This window comes from Dromiciops gliroides, chromosome 3 (assembly GCF_019393635.1).
Source record: "Dromiciops gliroides isolate mDroGli1 chromosome 3, mDroGli1.pri, whole genome shotgun sequence".
Classification (NCBI taxonomy): Eukaryota; Metazoa; Chordata; class Mammalia; order Microbiotheria; family Microbiotheriidae; genus Dromiciops; species Dromiciops gliroides.
In genome coordinates this window covers 272,368,822-272,393,185 of record NC_057863.1, presented here as the reverse complement: position 1 = coordinate 272,393,185, position 24,364 = coordinate 272,368,822, and the positions used below count along the sequence as shown (strand labels likewise).

Below are 24,364 nucleotides of genomic sequence, written 5' to 3'. Positions count from 1 at the left end.
CTTCCACCTTTAACATTCAAGGAAAGGAAGGTCTTAGTGAGTCTGTGAGAGGTACTGTCAGAACAGGAAACCTAGAAATTAAAAGATGGTATTGTCTGCAGGGGAATTGAGAGTACCTCGTGGAAAGTACAATGGACTTCGGGTTAGAGGAGCCGATTCAAATCCCAGTTCTGGTGCTTTCTCCTGTGTCACTTTAAGCAGATCCCCGAACCTCACTGTTCCTCTGTCTGCTCATCTGTAACATGAGGGGTTTAAACTAAAGAACCTCTGGTTGCCTTTTTTTTTCTTTTTTTTAGTGAGGCGACTGGGGTTAAGTGACTTGCCCAAGGTTGCACAGCTAGTAAGTGTCAAGTGTCTGAGGCCACATTTGAACTCAGGTCCTCCTGAATCCAGGGCTGGTGCTCTATCCACTATGCCACCTAGCTGCCACCTAGCTGCCCCCTAAACTAAAGAACCTCTGAAGTCACTTGATACTCTAAACTTAAACTCTTCAGATCTTGCAAAACTGTAGAAACACCTCAAGGAATTCATGGACTGGAGGATTTCCTGTAGCATGAATTACATTTTACTGGAATTCATTGATACTGCCCCCCAGCCTGCTATGTACTATAGCAATTCCCTCTCCCAGAAATGGCACTACTCTAACTTAACAAACAGGTGGTATTATCAGAGGTGCTGAAGAAAATTCAGGACAATTTAAAGTATTGGTAAGGTCTCACACCAGAGGAGAATTTCTTTTTACCATACCTTTGATTTCATTAATGTAAGAAACTATGTCTACCAATGTTGATCAGGACCTTCTCTGTAAACTATAAGCTTTAGGCAATTGCCTAGACCACTGAGTGACTTATCCAGGGTCACACAGTCAGTTTGGGTTAGAGGTAAGATTTGAGCCAAGGACATCCCAACTCCAAGGTCAACTCTCTATACACAACTCCATTAATCCTAACCATAATACCATTCCACAATGAGGACCTCATCAAGATGAACCAAATCTCATAGCTCATGAGGTCTTTAAAAAATGACAATTATGAACTCCCTAAAATTGGTATAATAGTAGGAATTGCACAAGATAAATGGCATAATCATTCTTATATCATAACATGTTTAGAAAGTCTCTGGCATTCATCACCATTCTAGATCTCGGTTCCATTCAGTTCATTTCTTTTTATTTTCTAACTTTTTTTTTGGTAGGGCATTGAGGGTGTGGTCAGTTGATGCCCATCTTTTTATGCAAGGTTTGTTTGTTTTTTGTGGGGCAGTGAGGGTTAAGTGACTTGCCTAGGGTCACACAGCTAGTAAGTGTCAAGTGTCTGAGGCCGGACTTGAACTCAGGTCCTCTTGGATCCAGGGCTACTGCTCTATCCACTGTGCCACCCAGCTGTCCCCCATTCAATCCATCTCAACAAATGTTCATTAAGCACCCACTATGTCAGGCACCATGTTTAGTTATGAGAATACAATGACAAAAACAAAAGTGTTTGTTCTCAAAGAGCTTACATTCAACTTGAGGGAAACAACTTGCATGCAGATAAGTAAACATTAAAATATATACATAATAATAGTGGCAATTAGCTGGGTATGGTGAATAGAGTGCTGGGCTTAGAGTCAGGAAGACCTGAGTTCAAATCTCCAGTGTCTTTGCCAAGAAAATCCCAAAAGGGGTCACAAAGGGTCAGATAAAACAAACTAAATACAAAATAAAAATAATAGTTCCCATTTGTGGAATGCTTTAAAAGCTAGGCAAATGATACAATAAAATAAAAAGGGGGCAGCTAGTTGGCACAGTGGATAAAGCATAGGCCCTGGATTCAGGAGGACCTGAGTTCAAGTCTGTCCTCATACTTGACACTTACTAGCTGTGTGACCCTGGGCAAGTCACCTAACCCTCATTGTCTGGCAAAAAATAAATAAATAAAATAAAAGCTATGCAAATATTATCTCATTTTATCTTCACAACAACCCTGAGAAGTAGATGTCATTATTACAAATGAGAAAACTAAGGCAGAAAGAGGTTAAGTGACTTGACCAGGATCACACAGCTGCTAAGTCTCTGGAACTAGATTTGAACTCAGGTTTTCCTGTGTCCTTGGTCAGCATTCTAGCAATTATGCCACATATCTGCCTCTTAAAATATAGAATATATTGGGCGGTGGGAAACAAATAAATTACTATAGAGTAATTGAGTGAGCACTAAAAAAATGAATGACTCAGGAAAGGCTTCTTGTAGGAGGTGACACTTGGTCTGAGCCTTCAAGGGAGGTAGGGGATCCAGAAGGTGAAGATGAGGAGAGAAACCATGCTAGAGACACTAGGCACATCCTGTGCAAAGATACAGAGGTGAGAGATGACATGCCCTATATTTTTGTTGTTGTTCAGTTGTTCTTCAGTCATGTTTGACTCTTTGTGACCCCATTTGGGGTTTTCTTGGCAAAGATACTGGAGTTTGCCGTTTCCTTTTCCAGCTCACTGTACACATGAGGAAACTGAGGCAAACAGGGCTAAGTGACTTGCCCAGGGTCACATAGCCAGTAAGTATCTGAGGCCAGATTTGAACTCAGAAAGATGAGTCTTCTGGACTCCAGGCCTGTTATTCTATCTATTGCTCCACCTACCTATGTCCTATATGGAGAAGAGTAAAACCAGATAATATTCTACTCTAATCTTAGATATAATCTTAGGTGGGGAGTAAATCTAGGTGGTTGCAATTGTTACCCCTGGAGCCAGGTTAATAATTCAGTGGTGCCGCCAATGTGTTCTTCCTTGGATGCACCACACAGATCTCTAAATTCCTGAGCAAGGTGCTCCACTTTGGGATCTGGCCATGGACTCAGTATAGCATACATTTGGTTTAGGAAATACTCCTGAGGGCTCAGAAAGTGCATTTCCCTGAGATTTTCAGAACGTCCAGATTATAGGAGGCAAGCCAATGGACTCCACTAGAAAGAGATGGAGCAAAGAAGTATTTAAGATGGAAAATTCAAAATACCTGTCCCTCCAAGTCCGTAGGAGTTACAGGTTTGGGTATCAGTAGATGTTTGTCAGTCATCTCGATCAGAGTGCCTACAGAAGAATGAAAGTATTTAGTTTTGTTCTGGAAAAATATAAGAATGTCCAGATGTTTCCTTCCCCCATTCAAGGAAATGTTGTAGATTATTGGAATTTAACAGACTCAGAAGATTGAGTAAGGAGATAAGGGAGTACTGGGGTATGGCATGGTTTCAAAGGAGATCTGCAGAAGTAAAAATCAAGTTGGACTGAGGTCAAATCCAGGAATTCCCAAGTGCAGAAGGCTAGATAGGAAGTCATGAATTGAGTGTGAGAGCATTAAGTATTCAAGTATGGAGGTGGATCACATGAGAACATGATCGGGAAAACACTCCCAGGGATCCAACGTCAAGGCATCTTTTTATTGTAACCACAGCCAACTTCAACTGCATCTATGCATCTTGTGACAACCCAAGGAAAAATTATTTAGTAAGTTATGTGCATATTTATTCCCCCTTCCCACTTCCCTGACTTCCTTTACTATACATAGATTCACTTGATACCACTTCTTTCATGTTTTGTTTTGTTTTTGTCTTTGTTTTTTTGCTAGGCAATGAGGGTTAAGTGACTTGCCCAGGGCCACACAGTGGTGGTTTTTTGCTGTTGTTGTTTGCTTTAGGGTTTTTTTGTTTGGTTGGTTTTGGGTTTTTTGTTTTTGTTTTTGTGAGGCAATGGGGGCTAAGTGACTTGCCCAGGGTTACACAGCTAGTAAGTGTGTCTGAGGCCGGATTTGAACTCAGGTCCTCCTGAATCCAGGGCTGGTGCTCTATCCACTGCACCATCTAGCTGCTCCCCCCCCCACACACACACACACAGTGTTTTTTGTTTGTTTGTTTGTTTGTTAGTGAGACAATTGGGGTTAAGTGACTTGCCTAGGTCACACAGCTAGTAAGTGTTAAGTGTCTGAGGCCAGATTTGAACTCAGGTCCTCCTGACTCCAGGGCCATTGCTCTATCCACTGCACACAGTGTTTTTTAAAGGTTATTTTAGGTAGTTGTGAAGCAAATCAACATGAGGTTACAAGGAAGAAGTTATGTGAAACTAATCTTATTTATCAAATAATATAACACGTAAATCATTTTACAATCCTTAAAGCCCTTTATTAAACACTCACTTTTATTATGTTATTGTCATTATAATTTAATTTTTGATGAGGTTACTAGACTAGAATGTTACAGTATAGATATACCATTTGTAGTCTTCAGAAAGTAGTTTCAGGAGAGTTTAAATCAATTTAACATACATTTACTCAGTACCTACCACTTAAGGCATTGCGCTATGTTCTGGTACTACAGGAGACCAAAATGAAACCATTCCTGCTGTCAAAGAGTTTAAATTCTAGTGGGGAGGGATAGAGCACCAGCCCTGGAATCAGGAGTACCTAAGTTCAAATCTGGCCTCAGACACTTAACACTCTCTAGCTGTGTGACCCTGGGCAAGTCACAACTCCAATTGCCTCACTAAAAAAAAATAAATAAATAAAAATTAAAAAAAATTCTAGTAGGGAAAGATATTTACATGTTAGGTGATTTGGGGAGGCTTGGAACATTAACAAATAGGGGGAATCAGGGGTTAATTCATGTAGGAGATGACAGCTCAATTGAACCTTGAAGGAAGATAAATATTCTGAGAGGTAAAGATGAAGATGGAGAGGATTCCAGACAGGGAAGAATGCTTATGTGAAAGAGATGAAAAGTAGAAAACCAAGTTCAGACAACAGCTATGAGGCCAATTTGGCTAGAATGCACAATGTATGGAGACTCCTGCAAAGTAAAGACTGGAAAATTAGTTGAAGCAAGATTATGAAACACGCTAGATAAAGAAGTTGATAGCCCACTAAGCCTGACATCGGGAAAACCTAAGTTCAAATATGACCAAAGATACTTACTATCTGTGTGACCCTGGGCAAGTCACTTAACCTGTTTCCTCAACTGTAAAATGAAGATAATAATTGCACCTACCTCCCAGGATTCTTGTGAGGATCAAATGAAATAAAAATTATAAAGTACTTAGCATAGTACCTAGCACATAGTAAGCCCTATATATGTTAACTATTCATTATTATTAACCTCTGCCTCAGTGTCCTCAATAGGGATAATAATATCTACCTCCCAGAGCTGTTGTGAGGATAAAGTGAAATAATATTTGTAAAAGTATAAAGCACAGTGTTTAACACATAGTGGTAAATACTTAATAAACATATATATTCTGTCCCCCACCATCACCTTAAGTGCTAAGTTAAGACATGTATTAGCAATAGGAAGCTACTCAGGGCTCTTATGAAACATAGTGCCATGATCAGACCTAGGCAGATCCATAAATAAAAATTCAAGTGCCTGAAAAAAAAGGATTTGGAGAAGGACATGGAGGAGGGGTGGGGACAGTTCATTTGGAATGCAGGAATGTCTCAGTATCCCCTTCAGTCATTACAAACCCATATCATTGATGACATTTGAAATACCTTGAGAAAAGTATAAAGTGGGTCCTTAAGTCTGTATTGCCACCCAGCTTATGGTCCCCATAGGTTACTGCCACATTGACAGGGGTCCTGGTTAATCCCCTGGAGATTATGACCCATGTCTCAAAGGTTTGGCTTCTGACCCTCAACCCTCCTGACTCCAAAGAGCATTTGGACAAGTGGTATGATGATGGATGGAGGGAGGTCCCATTTGGAGGGTTGCAACAATATTTACTCTGGAGGTATGGCTAGGCAAGGGACAGGGGGTGACCAAAAAGAAAAGATGTAAGCATTGCAGAACAAAGCCCCAGTTGCCCTGCCTTATTTATGGTTCTTAAGTTTATGTTGACAGTTTCCCAAGTAGAAGATGGAAGAGAGTAACCATTCATATGAAAAACAGCTAAGGGGTTTTAGTTGACCTCAAGTTCATTATGAGTCAATATGATGAGGTTCTTATCCAAATAATGATCAAGGATCTACAACTTCAGTGGTGTGAGTATTGCCTCCTGGGCCACAATCACAACTATCCTATGATTTAATAGCTTGCCTTTGAGAGCTGTGGGTACTAAAATAATTCAACCATCAGCAGTCAGATTTGTGGTGGACCCCCCTCCCACTTATTAGTTAGGTTGGTTCTGGGACCATAGACATACAGCCTGTCTCTAGTCTCCAATTTAAAATCTTTCCAGCTTAGAGGACCCATCAGAGTTTGAGTAGCTGGCATAAGCAAGGGTTACTTCCACATCACAATGAAGCTTCAGCTTCCTGGGTGGAGCCAAGATGGTGGAGGACAGGCAGTGACTACTCAGAGCTCTCCCCCAAATCCCTCCAAATTCCTTCAAATAATGCTACAATGAAGCTTCAAAACAGGGACTTTGGTAGATAAATACAGCCTTACATTACATTAACCAAAGCAGGGTTTCATAGTCAGATAGACAGAAGTCCATCTATGTGCTGTTACAGTCAGACCCAACCTAAATTACCATGTTCATTTCTAGGTGCCTCATTTTAAGAGTGATGATGATAGAAGAGTATGATGGGGAAGTGAAAGGATCTAAAAATCTCTTCCTATGAAGTTGAAGGAAATTGACATGTTTAGACTGGAAAAGAGAAAGCCTAGGGAATACATGATACATGTTTTATGTATATTTTTTTTGAAGGACTTTCATAGCGAAATAGAACTAAACATATTCTGAGTAGTTACAGAAGACAGGAATAGCAGTAGTATGTGGTATTACAGAGAGGTAGAGCTCAGCTCAATATAAAAATAGAATTCTTGAAAATTAAAAATGTCCTACCATGGAAAGCAAAGGCTTTCTCATGAAACATTCAGTGAATGCACTAGAGGCATACAAAGACTGGAAACCACTAGAAAGGGATGCTAGAAATTGGACTTTGATGAATCCTAAATTCTAAAAATCCTAGCTCTAGAATTCTATAATTCAACAATCTATGCTATCTATTTTGTTGTTACTAATATGATGCTATGAGAGAGACAGAGGTCCCATTATTTATCACAAATATGCTATAGATTAATATATACCCTTTTAGAAATCTTAAATCACATGTTAAAATAAAGAAATTATAACAAAATTTCTGAAATGTTTTGTTTAATTAGGTAGAAGAATGGGGACCGTTTGATTTAATATATGGTTCCACTCCTCCAATTGGTCAAATCTCTGAACATCCACCTGGTAAGAGACACTTTGAGACATCAAATGACTATCTCCTGAAATTCTTCTTATAAACATTGTCCCCTACCATTGTTCCTTTTTTTTTTTTACCCATCTATGTTAGAAGATCACTGGGTGTGGTGGCACAGGCCTATTTTCCCAGCTGAGGCTAGTAGATCTCTTGAGTTTAAAGGCTTTGAGTTCCAGTGGGCTCAGCCCACAGGGTATTCCCACTAAGTTTCGCATTAATATAGTGAGTTCCCAGGATGGAACACAAGATTGCCTGATGAGGGGCCAACTAACCCAACACAGAAACAGCAAGCCAAAGCTCTCCTGAGGATGATCAGAACTGGATGTGCCTATTGAGTTCCTAAATTTCTATTTTGGGGGAGTTAGGGAAATCCAGTCCTAAGTAAATAAATAAATAAATCTTTAAAAAGAAGAAAGAAAATTAAATACATGAATAGATCTAAAACTTTTATTATTCTTAACTTTCTTGACAACTTCTTGTTGCTGTTGCTCTTAAGCTCAAGAAAACATTTGAATATAAGGTCTAGGGACTGTCAGAGTCCATTGCTAAGACTAAAAGGAGTTTCACAAGGAAAACTCAGCAAGCCAGATGATGCTGAAAGCAATCAAGAGAAGGCCCCATGGCTAAACTGGAGGCAATGGGAGAACAAGAGTCACCAAAAGAAGTGGGAACAATACTGAGGCAGCCCCAATAGGTATTAGATTGATATGTCCTGATTTGGACCCATCCCCTATAGATTGAGACTAAAACATCCAAAACAGAACTGGGAAGGGGAAGAGATAAGGTCAACTAGGACCATATTCAAGGATCCTCAGGCATGATGGTTTTCAGACCACAAAAGGGGAGGGAGAAGGCAATTGTCTTGGATTTCTGGATATTGATTGATTCTATGCTATAGAATAGCTTGCTTGGCTTGGGGATTTAGAGATGGAGATAGGTGTGCTCACCCCAGGATTAGAGATACTCAGATTTTTATAGATGAGGGAGAGAGACTCAAGTAAGTCTTATTGGTGCCCCACCATGATATTATGAGTAGAGAGCCATTAATCAGCTAGGAAATTGGGTATTTCCAGCTCAAAATATAAGATTCTAGACATGAAGGGTTTCAGAGAAGAGGCAGGGAAGAAATGAAGATTATCAAGCAGAATGAGCTATCCCATATCCATAGGTGAGGTTGGCTAGGGAATATACAGCCTGTTGAAGAAAGACTAGGCCAGAATAAAGAGAGGTTTCGTACCTATTACAATCGGACTATCTAAATAACTTCATAACCAGCATGAAGCTATGTTCTTCCCCTCTCTCAAAAAGATACAAGTAACTAAGAGATGAAAATTCTCATCCCATATCTTTCCCATATTCTCTTCTTCAACATGGTTTAAGAGTGATTTGAGGGACAGCTAGGTGGCGCAGTGGATAGAGCACTGGCCCTGGAATCAGGAGTACCTAAGTTCAAATCCGGCCTCAGACACTTAACACTTACTAGCCGTGTGACCTTGGGCAAGTCACTTAACCCCAATTGCCTCACTAAAAAAAAAAAAAAAAGAGTGATTTGAGTGGAGAATCACCTAGCAGTTAGGGTTTCTTGTACTTCATTTTAAAAAATATTTGATAGTGATATTTTGATATAATTGGTTTCCTTTATGTTTCCTTTGAATTCCTGAGTATTTTATTTTATGCGTTTAAAAGCATTTTTCTGAGAAGGGGTCATAGTCTTCACCAGACTGCCAAAGGAATCCATGATCCAAAAAAAAGTTGAAAATTTCTGATGCAGTGATAGCTGCTCTCCTTGACAATCAACATTTCTATGTTCCTGGTTCTATTCTTCAAGTGGTATAGGAAACTCTCAGGTGGGGAGGGAGAAGATGAAGTGGCAGCAAACAACAAATGTCAGTGAACCCAAACTCTTATAAGCAATCCCATCCAAATGGTATCCTCTCTCAGCCTCTTTCCCTCCCCCAGCTAAAAGTAAATATCTTCTTCATTAAATGCCTTATAGTACTTTCTCTGGTTCTCTCCTTTTCCCTTACTATATGCCATCCTGTATCATTCTGATTTGTGTTAATGAAACACAAATTGGCATGGTCCACAAAGGTGGGGACACTTTTTTATCATTGTATCTCCAGAATCCTAATATGTTGTCTTGTCTATGGTAAGGATTTCATAAAAGTCTGTTAAGTTAAATTGAATTGAATTCTTTTTTACATAACAGGGATAGCCCTTGAAAGTGTGGCAGCAACATTGTACCCAAACAATTAGGGTTGGACAGACTCTTCACTTTCTAGAAACTCTCAGAGAGCATTCCATTATGGTTTTGAAGTGTCTATTTTCTTGCTTTCAGGTCAAAGAATGGGACATGGTAGGAGAAAAGGGAAATATTGCTGAAATGCTCTCTCTCTCCCTGTCTTTCTCTGTCTCTCTGTCTCTGTCTCTGTCTCTCTGTCTCCCTGTCTTTCTCTGTCTCTCTGTCTCTCTCTCTTTGTCTTTCTGTCTCTCTATCTCTCTCTGTCTCTATCTCTCTGTCTCTCTCTCTTTCCCATTTCACTCCACCGAGACCCTGCACTATAATAAAATGGTCCCCAAACTACAAAACAATCCTGTCAGAGGAGAGTAGCAGAGTAAATGCCTTCTATTTTCAGGAAATAATCTGGCTTCATTCCCTGTGGAAAGAGAGTAGTTATGCTTTACCATAACTAAATCATGCCCTTAGTATTTCAGATAAACAAATCCATGAGGAAAATAACATATCATTTCCTTCACTTGGTACAGACAGAAGTGATGAACAATGGATGCAGAATTCTGCACACTGTCAAAAATGGTCAATGTTTTGATTTGTTTTCATTATCTGGGGTTTTTTTCTGTTACAAATGACAGTTCTATGCAAGATGTATTAGGAAATTAAGACGATATAAAGTCATAAAGCATCAATAAATTTTTTTAATAATTCACAATAGACATGAAGTCAACAAAAAAACCAACAACAACAACAAAACAAGTGGGTGCTATTTTCTCTGATACTTCCCTTGAACAGATTTTACCCATTCCTTTTACCATGGAAAGGCTAGATGTGAGGAAAGAAATAAAACAAGAAACTAAGATATAACTAAACTAAAATAAGATCATAAATCTATCCAGTATCAAATAATTCTCTTTTCCATTCTTCTCTGGTATGCCCACCCCCATTTTTAATTCATCATTTATTTTTGGGATCCACTTTGCCACTTTCTCATGATTTCCAAAGAAAGATATGCTAGAATGATCTCATTTGTTTCTTTTCTCTACTCCTAGTATGGTACTTCCTCCAGTATTACCGAGTCTTACAATATGGGAAGCCTAAGATGGACAGTGAAAAGCCATTTTTCTGGATGTTTGTGGATAATTTGGTCCTGACTGAAGATGACAAGGAAATTGCTTCTCGATTCCTTGAGGTATAAAGCTGTTTGTATCTCAAGGTCAACTCACCATAACAAATGGGTTCCTTTTTTCCAAAATCCTCCCAAATCTTTTCCTCACTTAGTAATACAAAGTTTGTCTTTTATTCTAGGAACCTTGCATCCTTAGGTGCTACTACAAGCTAAAGCCCCATTATCTTTTGGGGGGAGGGAGCAGGGCAATGAGGGTTAAGTGACTTCTCCAGGGTCACACGGCTAATCAGTGTCAAGTGTCTGAGGTCAAATTTGAACTCAGGTCCTCCTGAATCTAGGGCCAGTGCTTTATCCACTGTGCCACCTAGCTGCCCCCAGTCCCATTATCTTTAATCTGAAAATGTTGCCAAAATATAATTTCTGGTTCTAGTTGTGGGGTATTGCCCTAGAAGACCATCAACTTAGTTTCTTAATTTGTAAATTTTGCCATAGTCGTAGGTGTTGGTTCTCTAAGGAAGAGGTGGGAATCCTAACCATATGTAGATGTGGAATAGCCTCAAAAATTACTTTTATAAAAACAATGTTATTTTGTTTTTGAAGAGGCAATGTCATGCTGTTTGTCCTCCTCCTGCTGCTGCTCCTCCTGCTCCTTCTCGCTTTCTTTCCCTTTCTCCTCATCCTCCTTTGTCAGGATACTGTTCCTCACCAACTACCTAAAAAGCAATGATTATGGTAAATTTATTTTAAATTTTTGATTCATACTAATTCATGTATGAATCCTTCTCACTGGCTCATGATTCCAATCTATCTCAGTCTCAATTTTCTTTGACGTGAGTTCAAACTATATAATAATTCTTTCAGTCTCAGTGATTTTTCAGTTCAAGTTATGAGTCATAATTGTGTATGAACCTTTTTACTCATTGCTTCTTAGACCTCTTCCTTCCTCTCTCAAGAGCCTTCCTCTATTAAGGTTTAATTTCTTTTTAAACTGTTTATCTTTCTGATTGTAATTTTACTTTGAAGAGAGTAAAAAATCAAATATAACAAGAGGGAAGGAGGAAGAGAATTTGGAGCACAAAGTTTCAAAAATGGATGTTAAAAATTGTTTTCATGTTATTCATTGTTACAGATACTCTACAGGAAATAAGGAATTTGACCCTAATTTATCTCCTAATAAAAGGAAAACTTTTAATATCAACTCTTTTTCATGATTCTAAAAATATAAAGTAAACTATTTTAGTTTTAGGTATTGAGATGCAGACCAGGGTTTATAGCACATGGAGAAGATTCAGGGTGAAGAATTTATGGAAAGATATGAGCAAGAATGGCACAGAATGAGTAGGCATAGATGTGGTACAATCTGCACTAGTGAAGGTATTGTCCACATAGAGAAGTTCAGGATGCATCGTTGTCCCTAAATCTTGATCCAGCATTTGTTCTCTTTTTTAAAATATACTAATATGGGGCAGCTAGGTGGCACAGTGGATAGAGCACTGGCCCTGGATTCAGGAGTACCTGAGTCCAAATCCAGCCTCAGACACTTGACACTTACTAGCTGTGTGACACTGGGCAAGTAACTTAACCCCCATTACCTTGGGGTGGGGGGGGGGGCGGAGGGAATACTAATACCACCAAGACTTACAACAATTATGATGTTTCATACTCTATAAAACATTTAAAGTTAGAAGAAACTGACATAATGCCATCATTTAGATCTAGAATCAGATTTTCCTGTAACATTATCCAAGTCTTATACTTAAAATAATACTGTGACTGATGTTAGGGAGCACAATTTCACAGTACTGAGGACGTAAGGGTTGGCAGAACCATCTGAAATAAAACTAAAAGGAAATAACTTTCGAATATGCTTCTCCTTGTGGAGTTATCTGAGTAAGAAAGGTTTCCAGGGGCAGCTAGGTGGTGCAGTGGATAAAGCACTGACCCCGAAAGAAAGAAGAAAGGAAGGAAGGAAGAAAGGAAAGAGGGAGGAAGGGAGGGAGAGAAAGAGAGAGAGAGAGAGAGAGAGAGAGAGAGAGAGAGAGAGAGAGAGAGAGAGAGAAAGTATCAAATGTAAAAAAAATGTTTTGTTAATTTAGCAATTCTTTTCCATCTAGACAATCTAATAAATATATTTTGAATATCAGAAATGATTCTGCTATTAACTACTCAATACTCACTCAGATTATGATACAGGGTAGAGGGTTGGAGGGGAGATTGCTATTTACCATCCAGCACATACTCACAAATAGTGACATTTTCCATTTGTTAAGAGTGATCCAGTAACCATATATGAGGTGTGTGATGAGATGGTCCAGAATGCAGTCCTTATATGGAGCAACATACCGTCCATGGAAAGGTGATGTAAAACATGTATTTTTATTTATTTTCAAAGTTAGTTTAAGAAATGGATAATGAAATCCCATTTGGTGTTTAGTCAATCAGGAAATCACGAAATCAGGAAAGTGGGGTTTTTTTCATTTATTTAGAATTTTATTTTTTCAATTACATGTAAAAACAATTTTTAATATCCATTTTTGAAACTTTGTACTCCAAATTCTCTTCCTCCCTCCCTCACCCCAGCCTCTTTCTCTTTTTTCTTCACCCATTCTTTTTCTTTATGAAAGATTGGATTGAATTACGGTTGGACTTGGTGGGGAGGGGAACAGTTATAGGTAGAATAGAAAAGATGAAGAAGACAGCTATCCCAACTCTTCCTCAGGGTCCTATGACATATTAACACATTCCATATGATATTTTTCATTGGTTGTAAAGTATTCTAGCTTGGACTACACAACAATCCCACACCTCTATATTGGTGCTAAATAGCCAATGTCCTTTAGGATTACTGTTTTGGGAATTTGGCGGAATGGGGCAGAAGAATGATTGTAAACAAAATATTTTAATTGTTTAATAATTAGGATTACTAGCCCAGGGCATGAAATGTTATTATTTCCCAGAGAAAAAAATGTTGGATGGGAAATTCTCTCTGTCTCTCTCTATTTTTGGCAAAGCAATGAGGGTTAAGTGACTTGTCCAAGGTCACACAACTAGTAAGTGTCAAGTGTCTGAGACCAGATTTGAACTTAGGTCCTCCTGAATCCAGGGCCGGTGTTTTATCCACTGAGCCACCTAGCTGCCCCGAGGGAAATTCTCTTTCTAAGGATTTTTTTTTCTTTAATGCTAAGAGTTTTTCATTTTTTTATAATTGGAGAAGACAACACAAATCATTAAAACTCAGAAAACCATTTTTACTTCTGATAGCAGTCACAGCATGTGAAATATTTTTAAAAGCAGCAAAAGACCAGAGAGGAGCTTCACATTGGCAGTCAATTCCAATTTGAACTTGTCAGAGTGGTTATTATTAAGATGTTCAAGGATAGTGTCCTCACTTGGGACTTTCCATCAAGCTTAAATAGGTAAAACATAGGTGAAGAAGTGTGGAAAGAGTAAAAAGAATGGAAGAAAAGTTGAAAGCTCCAGTGCTATCTTTTTGTCCTTGGCCACATGTTGCCTAGTACAAAATTGCCCATTTAAACAAAATGGTCTGAACTAAAAGTCAGAAGAATGAGCTAAATGAAAACATGGTACCAGGAAGATTATACTCAATTGCATGATTCTTTTTTTTTAAACATATAAAGTATTTTACTTTTTCCGTTACATGTAAAGATAGTTCTCAACTTTTGTTTATACAAGCTTTACAATTTCAGATTTTTCTCCCTCCCTCCCCTCCCTCCCCCCCTCCCCTAGACAGCAGGTAATCTGATATAGGTTATATCTATATATCTACATATATCTACATATATATATAGATATATATCTATACACACACACATATATATATATATATACATAATAACATTAATCCTATTTCTGCATTAGTCCTGTTATAAGAGAAAAAATCAGAGCAATGATGAAAAAACCTCAAAATAGAAAAAAACCCAACAGCACCAAAAAAAAAAAATAGTATGGTTCATTCAGTATCTATACTCCGCAGTTCTTTTTTCTTTTTCCCTTGGATTTGGAGATCCTCTTCTATCATGAGTTCCCTGGAACTCTTCTGTACCATTGCATTGGTGAGAAGAATATAGTCCATCACAGTTGATGATACTGTGTACAATGTTCTTCTGGTTCTGCTCATCTCGCTCATCATCAGCTCACGATTGCATGCTTCTTTAAAGTGAATGACCCTCAATACACTCAAATATACCCCCAAAGGTAATTGTTCGACTTTTATATATTCTATCAAATACTATTGACTTTATATACCTGTCCTAATTTAAAGTATCTCAAAGGTTGGAACTATTTTTAAGTTGATGATAATGTGGGGGAGGAGTTCTGAACCAGTAATTTTATTGTTATTAGAAACTTCCAATAAAGAAATCACCTCTTCCATTATAGGTGAGGACCTACTGTACAACTTAGGGTCTTAAAAGAGTTGTTGGGGCTTCTGAGTGGTTAAAGTTCTTTTCCAGGGTCCTATGGCAAGTATTTGTCAAAAGGGAGTGGGTCTTGCTTCCACAACTTCCTGACTGGGAAGCCAGTTCTCTATTACTCCATGTTTACTTTTATAGACTCCCAAAACAAGAATAAAATTTAGGTGATTATATAAGTTAAAAGGTAAGATACCTCTGAAACATAAACTTACCTTAAATTCTAGAGTTTATACTTACATAGTTATGGAATTATATACCAAGAAATTTCAAAGGACATGCCATATTTTGTTATCTTGCTGAAATTTCATTCTATCTGATGTTTACCCAATAAATGGATGTTCAATTATATCCCGGAACTCTCTAAGTTACACAAAGATTTTCGTTCTTGTGTGATACATGGAGTTCCATAGAATGTTAGATCTAAACTAGACCACTTAACAGAGGAAGAAACTGAAGCAGAGTGAGATGAAACAACACATCCAAGTCTGTATAACAGTTAAATGTCACTAAAACCCTGGACTTCTGACTATAGTTTCAGTACTCTTTCTATTATACCAATTTCATACCAAAGATATTTACTTCATTTATTACTGGGTAAGGATTACCCATAATCTTTTACTTACCCTAGTTTTATTTTTCCCTTTCTGTTTTTGTTTTTTAATGGAACAGGGGATTATCCCATAACTGTTTTCAGGAATTTTCTTATGAAAATTAGGGTAAAAACTTCTTGGGAAGCCTGAGGGTCTGATTCAATGTCAAGCAACAAGTATTTATTAAATGCTTAATGTGTGCCAAGCAATGTGCTAAGTTCTGTGGATGTAAAGGCCAAAAACATAGTCCCTCTTCTTAAGAACATTACGATTTAATGTGGGAGAGAACATTCCAAGAATGATATTAGTTGGTTGTTTGGTTGGTTGGTTGGTTTTTATTCTTTGTTCCTGAAGAGGACCAAAATGGCATTACTATACTGGGGTCAAGGTACAGTATGTCTGACTGTGGATGATCAAAGCAATATAAGCTTGGAAGGCTCTCTTACAGGCCAGGCACAAATGGTCCATATGAATATTTGGAGTGCAGATGTCTCTACATTTGCGCATCATGTTTCTTTTGAGCTACTGCAGTTCTGCTTTGCTCATAAAGCACAGCACCTTCTTTGATGAAGGCGTGCCATGAGAGACAGTCCTGTGCCAGGGTCTTCCATGTCTCACAGTTAATTCCAAAGTTCTTCAAAGAGACCTGGAGAGTAACCTTGTATCACTTCTTCTGAGTGTTGTGGACGAAAAGAGAGCCAAAAACACAGTTCCTTTTCTCAAGGATCTCATTCTAATGTGAGAAAGACCATTCCAACAACGATCTAGAGACTGAATAGAAGGTAACTTCAGGGGCAGCTGGGTGGTGCAGTGGATAAAGCACCGGCCCCAGATTCAGGAGGACCTGAGTTCAAATCCAGCTTCTGATACTTGACCCTTACTAGCTGTGTGACCTTGGGCAAGTCACTTAACCCTCATTGCCCTGCCCCCCCCCCAAAAAAATGAGGAAGGGACAAAGGAAGGGGAGACTACTTCTGAGAAGGTAACTTCAGAGGGAAGGCATGCAGGCCAGTTCCACATGAGGTGAAACCCAAAACTTTCCTGTGACATCACATGTTTCAAGATAATTTCTAGGGTACAGCTATGTGGCACAGTGGATAGAGTACTGACCCTGGATTCAGGAGGACCTGAGTTCAAATCTGGCCTCAGACACTTGACACTTACTAGCTGTGTGACCCTGGGCAAGTCACTTAACCCCCATTGCCCCACCCCCCAAAAAAAAGATAATTTCTAGATGCAAAATATAGAAAACATTCAGATGCTTCCACTATTCAGTTTTTAAAGTTACTACAGAGAATTGGAAGTTATAAATATCCCATCTTAATGTCTTTCAAGTCCTTGGGACATTTTTACCACCACCACCTCTCCTAATTTTTATTCCTATCTCTTCTTCATTCTGTCTCTTCCACACCCCAGTCCTCAGTTCCTTCCTGTTTGGTGGGGGGGGGGGGGGAGACAGGTTGTTTGCTTTAAGGCACTATAATAACATTTCCATTTTGTTTTCTTTTCTTTTCTTTTGTAGCAATAATTCAGCTCTGGCTTCAGACTGGGATTTGTCTCTGCTAGCACAGGACATACAGAGGTTGAATGTTTTTTCTCCATGGCCATCCAGACTTGTGAATAAATGCTTTATCCCTCTGAGAGAATATTTTAAATGCTTTCCCAAAGACCACACTCCTTAATTTCAAGCAAGTCATTTGCCATGATAAAAAAGATTATTCCTTAAAACACATTTCCTAACATTCTGCTCTTTTATATTTTTATGCTTATTTTAACATGTAATTTTTTTGCTTAGTTATTGCTATAATTTGTCACATCTATGTTATATTAAAAAGCCTAAAAGTATGACTTTTCCAATTTCTTTTTTTTTAATTATTTGCTATATGGGGTATATATTGAAAAGCCCCTGAAACTATATTATGTCATAACTTAAACACCTTAACAGATTTATTAAAAGACATTTATTTCATCAATTTTCATGTTCTTTATTTATAACTTCAGCATAGTAAATATCATTATGTATAAGCACTCTATTCACCTTGGGAAAAGCCAGGAAAAGGAATGGTATAATTAACCAAAGAAAGAATAGTGGGTATGAATTTAAAGGATCTACATTAAAATTCTGTCCCAGTGACCTATCACCTGTTTGTTACTGAGCACTTAATCAGTTCATGTCTCTGGGCATCCATTTCTTCATCTATAAAATGAGGTTAGATTAGATGACCTCTAAGGTCACTTCTAGCTCTAAATCTATGAACATAAATCATGGGGTTACACAGAATTGTGGCACAGCACTGGAGTTCAGTGTCTAGTGGAGAATATAAAGCCCCCAACACTTATCTACATATGCTGCTTGGAGCCCCAGGCCTGTGACTATACCATGAAAATATATGTCACTATCTTACTATACCATGACCACAGGGATGGGAGTAGGGGACATGGGGCGGGAGGAGGGGGGGAGGGGGGGAGGGGGAGGCAGAAATATCACTAGAAGGAAGAAGAGTCAGCCATAGCAGTCAAGGGCCAGAGGGTACAAATGCAGGCCTACCTGGATCCACTGCAGAAAAAAAAAAATTGTGGCTGTCTTCATTTACTAGGAACTAGCAAATGAGGCAGCTAGAGGGTTCAGTGCATAGAACACCTAGTCTGGAGTCAGAAGGACCTGAGTTCAAATCCAGCTTCAGATATTTACTAAATTATCCCAGACAAGTCACTTAACCCTGTTTGCCTCAGTTTCCTCATCTATAAAGTGATCTGGAGAAGGAAATGGCAAACCACTCCAGTATCTTTGACAAGAAAACCCCAAATGGCAGCACAGAGTGTTGGACACAACTGAAATGACTGAACAATAAATGGTAAAATTTCCCTTTCGGGGCAGCTAGGTGGCGCAGTGGATAAAGCACCGGCCCTGGATTCAGGAGTTCCTGAGTTCAAATCCGGCCTCAGACACTTGACACTTACTGGCTGTGTGACCCTGGGCAAGTCACTTAACCCCATTGCCCCATAAAAAAAAAAAGTGAAAAAAAAATTTCCCTTTCCCTTGTTGCCTTATACTACTGGGGCAGGGAGGATATGCATCCATTCTAAAGCTTATACCTATTTCCATTTTATATGGGTCTCCATATTTCATCAAGGCTGGAAGTGCAATAGCCACTAATGTGTAGAGTCCATTGCTCATTGGCTTGGGAGTTTTGACCTGTTCCTTAGATAGCCCAGTTGTCCCCCTGTTCTTAGAAGCTCATCATGTTTATGCCAGATTTAGCGCAAGCACTTGATTAGTTTAGCATATTCAGCCTCTTTTTGTATCCCCAGATCTTCACACAATGCTTGGAACATGGTAGGCACTTAATAAATATTGATTGATTGATTGAATCCACTAGTCTCAGCTTTCCTAGGAGAAGGGATTTCAAGTGTGTTTCACTTCAGCTGGCTATGTCTTTCTTTACATTGTTCTTCATAAAAGCTAACATTAAGATAAAACTAAAGTTAACCTAATGTTCTCTCTCTCTCTCTCTCTCTCTCTCTCTCTCTCTCTCTCTCTCTCTCTCTATATATATATATATATATATATACACACACATATATATACATGTACATATATATACCACATACATAAACATATATACATATATACACACATATATATGTATGTGTGTATATTCTTTCCTTCTTTCTATATCTATAGTTTGTTCAAGAGCAGTTGAGGAGGTTATAGTCAAATACCCAGAGAAAAGGAAACTTTCATTTTGAAACACTCGGGTTTCCCCAGATGGAGGCTCAAAAATGAACCAAAAAAGATTTTTTCAATAAATATTGTTCTAACTCCCCCAAATTGGGGAGAAGATTGAACCTCGTGAATCCTGGTCTTCATGAATTCCACTGGGCACCAATGAGCTAACAGTGTTAGGAAGAAGGAGTCTTGATAAAGAGAAGCTTACTTCCCAAACTCCTCTAAAGCAAAGACCTACAGCAACTTTCCTTTCTTCTCACAGACAGGCATGTGACTAAGTAGGGAGTCATGCCTGAAGGAAAGAGTTGGGAAAGAGCAATTCTGCCACATGAATTTTGGGTGCTAGATAGAAGGAGCAGCTATTTCTCCTCTTCAGCCAAACACATCTAACCACCAACCACTGTTAACGAAAGCATATGATTTCATTCAAATTTTACAGCCTGACTCTCATTTACTTTCAGTTAAAAATCACTTCTATTAACCACAACCAGATAAAGTGATTCCAGTATAAATTATGGCCAAACTGAAAAAAATCAAAATTGGGAAACAAAAGCAAGGGGAGGAAATAAATATAGCCAAGTGATATAGCAATTTGATCATCAGACAGATTTCTGATTCCTCTCAGCACATTTCAAAGGAGGAGGAGAAAGTCTACAGAAATAAAAAAGAATCCACATCAGGGGCAACTAGGTGAAGCAGTGGATAGAGCACTGGCTGTGAAGTCAGGAGTACCTGAGTTCAAATCCGGCCTCAGACACTTAACACTTACTAGCTGTGTGACCCTGGTCAAGTCACTTAATCCCAATTGCCTCACTAAAAACAAACAAACAAAAAGAATCCACATCACACCACTTGCAAATATACAAAAGTTTATCAGAATTAAAGAAAAAATATTAAGTGGCATTAAATGACAACCATTTAAAAGCCATTTTTAGTACCAGGAGTAAATTTTGCCGATTTGATTTCCTAATGGCAAATTCTCTCATTTAAAGCCCTTTCCAACCTTTCCCTGCCTTATTATACATTATTCCCCTTCACAAATTCTACCATTGAGCCATACTGTCCTACTTCCTATTCTTTTCATAAAACATCCTGTCTCCCCGACTTGGCTCTAGTTGTCCCCTTTGCCTTAAATGTATTCAATCCTCATCTACACCTCTTAGCATCCCTTGTTCCATCCAGCTCAAGCACTTCTACGGTGCTGGGAATTGAGGGCTCATTTTCACACAGAATAAGGCACTCCAGTGTTTCTGCATTATGGGTAAAATGGGGTTTGTGGACTAGCTGGGAAACTAAAGAACATTAATGTTATTTCTATGTAGGAAGGAAGGAAATAAGCATTTATTAAATGCCTAATGGATGCTTTGTCCTCTGATAAGTGCTTTACAAATATTATCTTCTTCGATCCTCACAACAAAACTCAGAAAAAATGCTATAATTATCTCCATTTTATAGTTGAGGAAACTGAGGCAAACAGAGATTAAGTGTCACACTTCAATTAAGTGATCGAGGTTGTATTTGAGTTCAGGTCATCCTGACTCCAGGTTTAGTGCTCAATGAACATCAAGACTGGAGAGGTAGGAAAGGGGAACTGGTGCTCTTGCCTTACCCTGTACACAATATGTACATAGAAACTAAAGCACAATCCCTACCTGGATGAGCCTGAGATTGTATCTCAGATCTCTAACTTCAGGGCTATGCTGGTAAATGTTGAACAATTGGCTCTCCAAATGATGTAGAATAAGCTTGTAAATTTAATCTGTGCTGTTAACATTTTCTCCATCACTTCTTTGTCTAGAAATTCAACAACACAAGAAATCAAACCCCAATTTGCAGCATTTTCCTATTTCCAAGGTGTCAATTCTTCCTGAAAATTTAACTATCAGTTCTCCAAGCTGGTCCAGGCTGGCTCCAGCACACCCTAGTCTGGCTTTCTCTTCTGCTTTCTTTTTCCTTACCTGATCATGTGACTGTGAAGGACATGATAAAGGCAGTTTTATGAGTCTTGAGAGATTAGAAATGCAGGGTGCTAAATCTGTATGAGTTGCATTGCAGGAAATGCCCTTTCTACATCCACTACAGAGGTCCAGCAAAAAAGAACCAATACTCAAAGGATGAGCCTGGTTTTCCAGAAGACAGAATTGTTTGGACAGTGCAGTGTCCAAGTGAAATATAAAATGCCTAATCAGTTCTGAAAAATGTTTTTTCTTCTATTGATTTGAAGTCTTAATTAACCTCCCAGGATTATGGTTATGACTGCTGCTTGATTTAATTTTTCTGTCAATGGGCACTTGTGTATCTAGTGTACATGAAATGTTTCTTTGTTCAAAGGAAAAAAATAGCTTTCTATACTTGATCCATGTTATTCATCAAGTATCTTTCTACTTCCCGCTTTGGTGATATGTTGCCCTTGAGCAAGACCCCAAGGCTATGGCACTAGGGTGGAGAGAACCAAAAGTATGAGAAAGAGAGCTTGACCCTTCATGACTTGTCTAGGCTCCTCTAGAACTGAGCCAGGTTGTGCATGCAGTGGTCCAGAAATAGAAAGAGCCCCTTAATGGAGATGAAGTGAGTACAGTGCATTATCCTTTCTGGGGCCAGAAGCACCTTGGATTTTTATTGTTACATCTTATAAGAACCACATATTTTTACATCTATAACTCACTAACTTACAAATGTATTCTCTTTTCCCCCCTGAGGTAATTTTAGTTTATTCCTGTACCAGGATGGGAACTTGGCAGGCAGAATCATCTCCCCAGTAACTAGGATGGGACTGTTTTCATACTCTTGAAACAGTAACTGCCTGTAAATTGGAGACCGTATTATACCTTAATTCCACTTTCTTAGCACTGCCTCAATGATCCCTTGGAGAAGGAAGGAGGGTTTGCTCATTCTAATAATCAATTAACCAATCAACAAATTATATTAAGCAATGATTATGTACAAACACTCCATTATAATGTACTAAAAGTATAAGAAGGGGGAAAGTGGTCTCAGTCCTCCACATTATTAATTATATCAAAGCATTCCACCAACCTGTATTGTCTCAAGAATTTTATAATCTAGTAGGAAATAATAATCAAATATCTTCCTCTAGCTTCAAAAATTTTGATTGTGTGTGATTTCTAGACTATGATCCCACTGTGTTATGTGCTGGTCAGACTACATTGAAAATAACATGCCTATTTTTTAAAAAGATTAAACTTTTTATTTGTAGTTTTGAGTTCCAAATTTCATCCCTCCTTCCCTTCTTCCTTCCCCCCTCCCTGAGGTGGTAAGCAATCAGATATAGGTTATAGATTTGAAATTATATATCACATTACCATATTAGTCATTTTGAATTTTAAAAAAGTTGAAAAAAAAAAGAAAATGAAAAATTGCTTGCTTCAGTCTGTGGTCCATCAATATCAGTTCTCTCTTTGGAGGTGGATAGTATGTTTCATCATTAGTCCTTTGGGATTGTCTTGGATCATTGTATTATAATATGCCTTTTATACTAGGGGACCACATTTTAGGATTGATAATGATAAGTGAATTTATGCAGAGGAGGGCAACTAGTATGAAGGAATGGGAAAAATACAAAGATCATTTGAAGGAACTAAGATATATAGTTGGATGAGAAAAGAATTGAGCAAGGGTAGTACTGACTCCAAATACTTGAAAAGTTAACCCTTAGAAACTACAGGGGGTTGATTTATGTTCAATATGAAAGAAAACATCATAGTAATTAGATGTGTCCAAATGTAGAATAGGAGGTAATTGGACTTCGGCAATGATGCATTACTAGGGATCATCTCAGAGGCTGAAGGATCACTTGTTAGAGACATTGTAGAGGGGGTTCACACCTCAAGTCTCAGGGTTGGACTAAATAAATAACCTGTGAAGTCCAGGCAATACTGAGATTCAACATTCAATCAAAATACACAGTCATATACTATTTTCTGTTCTAAACCTCTTATCTCACGATCTTATGAAATGATCACAAACATTATGGTGAAAAAAAAATCCATTTCAGATATTTTCTGCTTTTTTGTAGAGATATATAGTGTTTGTATTGTACAGGATGTCCCAAAAGTCTTAGTAAAGTATAAAGCTTTCAAAAGTTTAATTGATCAGAATAAGTCACCCTCTCTTCCCTCCTAGGCATCACCTCAGAAGGTGGAATTAAACAAAGGCTGTGTCCAATGTATAGATAGTTGCTGTTTCAAGATTCGTTTGTAAGTTAGTGGTTTAGAACTCAGGACACTTCTTGTAGATGTAACAATAAAAACCCAAGCAGCTGCCGGGCCCAGAGGGGATGGTACACTATACCCTCTCCATCTCCACTATCGGGCTTTAAGCTTTAATAAGTTTAAAACTGTACTAAGACTTATGTGACACATTGTATCAGTAAACTATCTCTTTCTCTCTCTCTAAATATATATATATATATATATATATGTACATAAAGTCACATAGAGTGCACAGTGCCTGGCACATAAAGGTGCTATATAAATGTTTATTTCTCTACCCCATTTTGTTCTACCGAATCAAATGCTTTTTTTTTTGTAAACAATATTCACAGTGGGTTAGGGTTATAAGATGGTAAAGATGCTTGTTTCCTTCGAATCGGTTCATCAAGTATACCCTGAGTCATGTGTAATCATAACCTGAGGCTTCTTTCCCTATTTAAAGACTTTATAGAATGTCTTCCCTTGATCACCGCCAGGAAAAAGAGATTGATTTGGCCAGTGAGTGCCTTTTTTAATGCATATCCTGTTCTGACTCAATATTCTATCAAAAAGGAACCCTCTTTGCCATGCAGTGAGCAGACAGGAAATAGCCATAGAATCCATGACCTGCTCTGAAGTTCATCTTGGGGACTCATCGTGCTGTCTCAGAAGTATCAGGCTCTCAGTGGTGGCTTCTCGATTACACTTAGGACTGAAACTTATTTAATATTTTAGCTCATCCCTGACGCTTGAAAAAAGTTATAACTTTGTTATATATTTAAAAGGAATGACAAGTTGTACATAATATTTCTGCAGTTTAATGTGCAG

The 24,364-nt window shown here is 38.3% G+C and overlaps 1 protein-coding gene across 1 annotated transcript in view; it reads left to right on the top strand.

Moving 5' to 3' along the window:
• Positions 1-17,277, top strand: part of DNMT3L (DNA methyltransferase 3 like) — a 54,356-nt gene extending 37,079 nt beyond the window's left edge. The window contains exons 10-14 of the mRNA XM_043993467.1: positions 7,125-7,200; positions 9,918-10,025; positions 10,496-10,635; positions 12,843-12,928; positions 17,118-17,277. Of these exons, the coding sequence (XP_043849402.1) occupies positions 7,125-7,200; positions 9,918-10,025; positions 10,496-10,635; positions 12,843-12,928; positions 17,118-17,277 (570 nt within the window). The remainder of the gene's footprint in view (positions 1-7,124; positions 7,201-9,917; positions 10,026-10,495; positions 10,636-12,842; positions 12,929-17,117) is intronic.
• Positions 17,278-24,364: the final 7,087 nt, after the last annotated feature.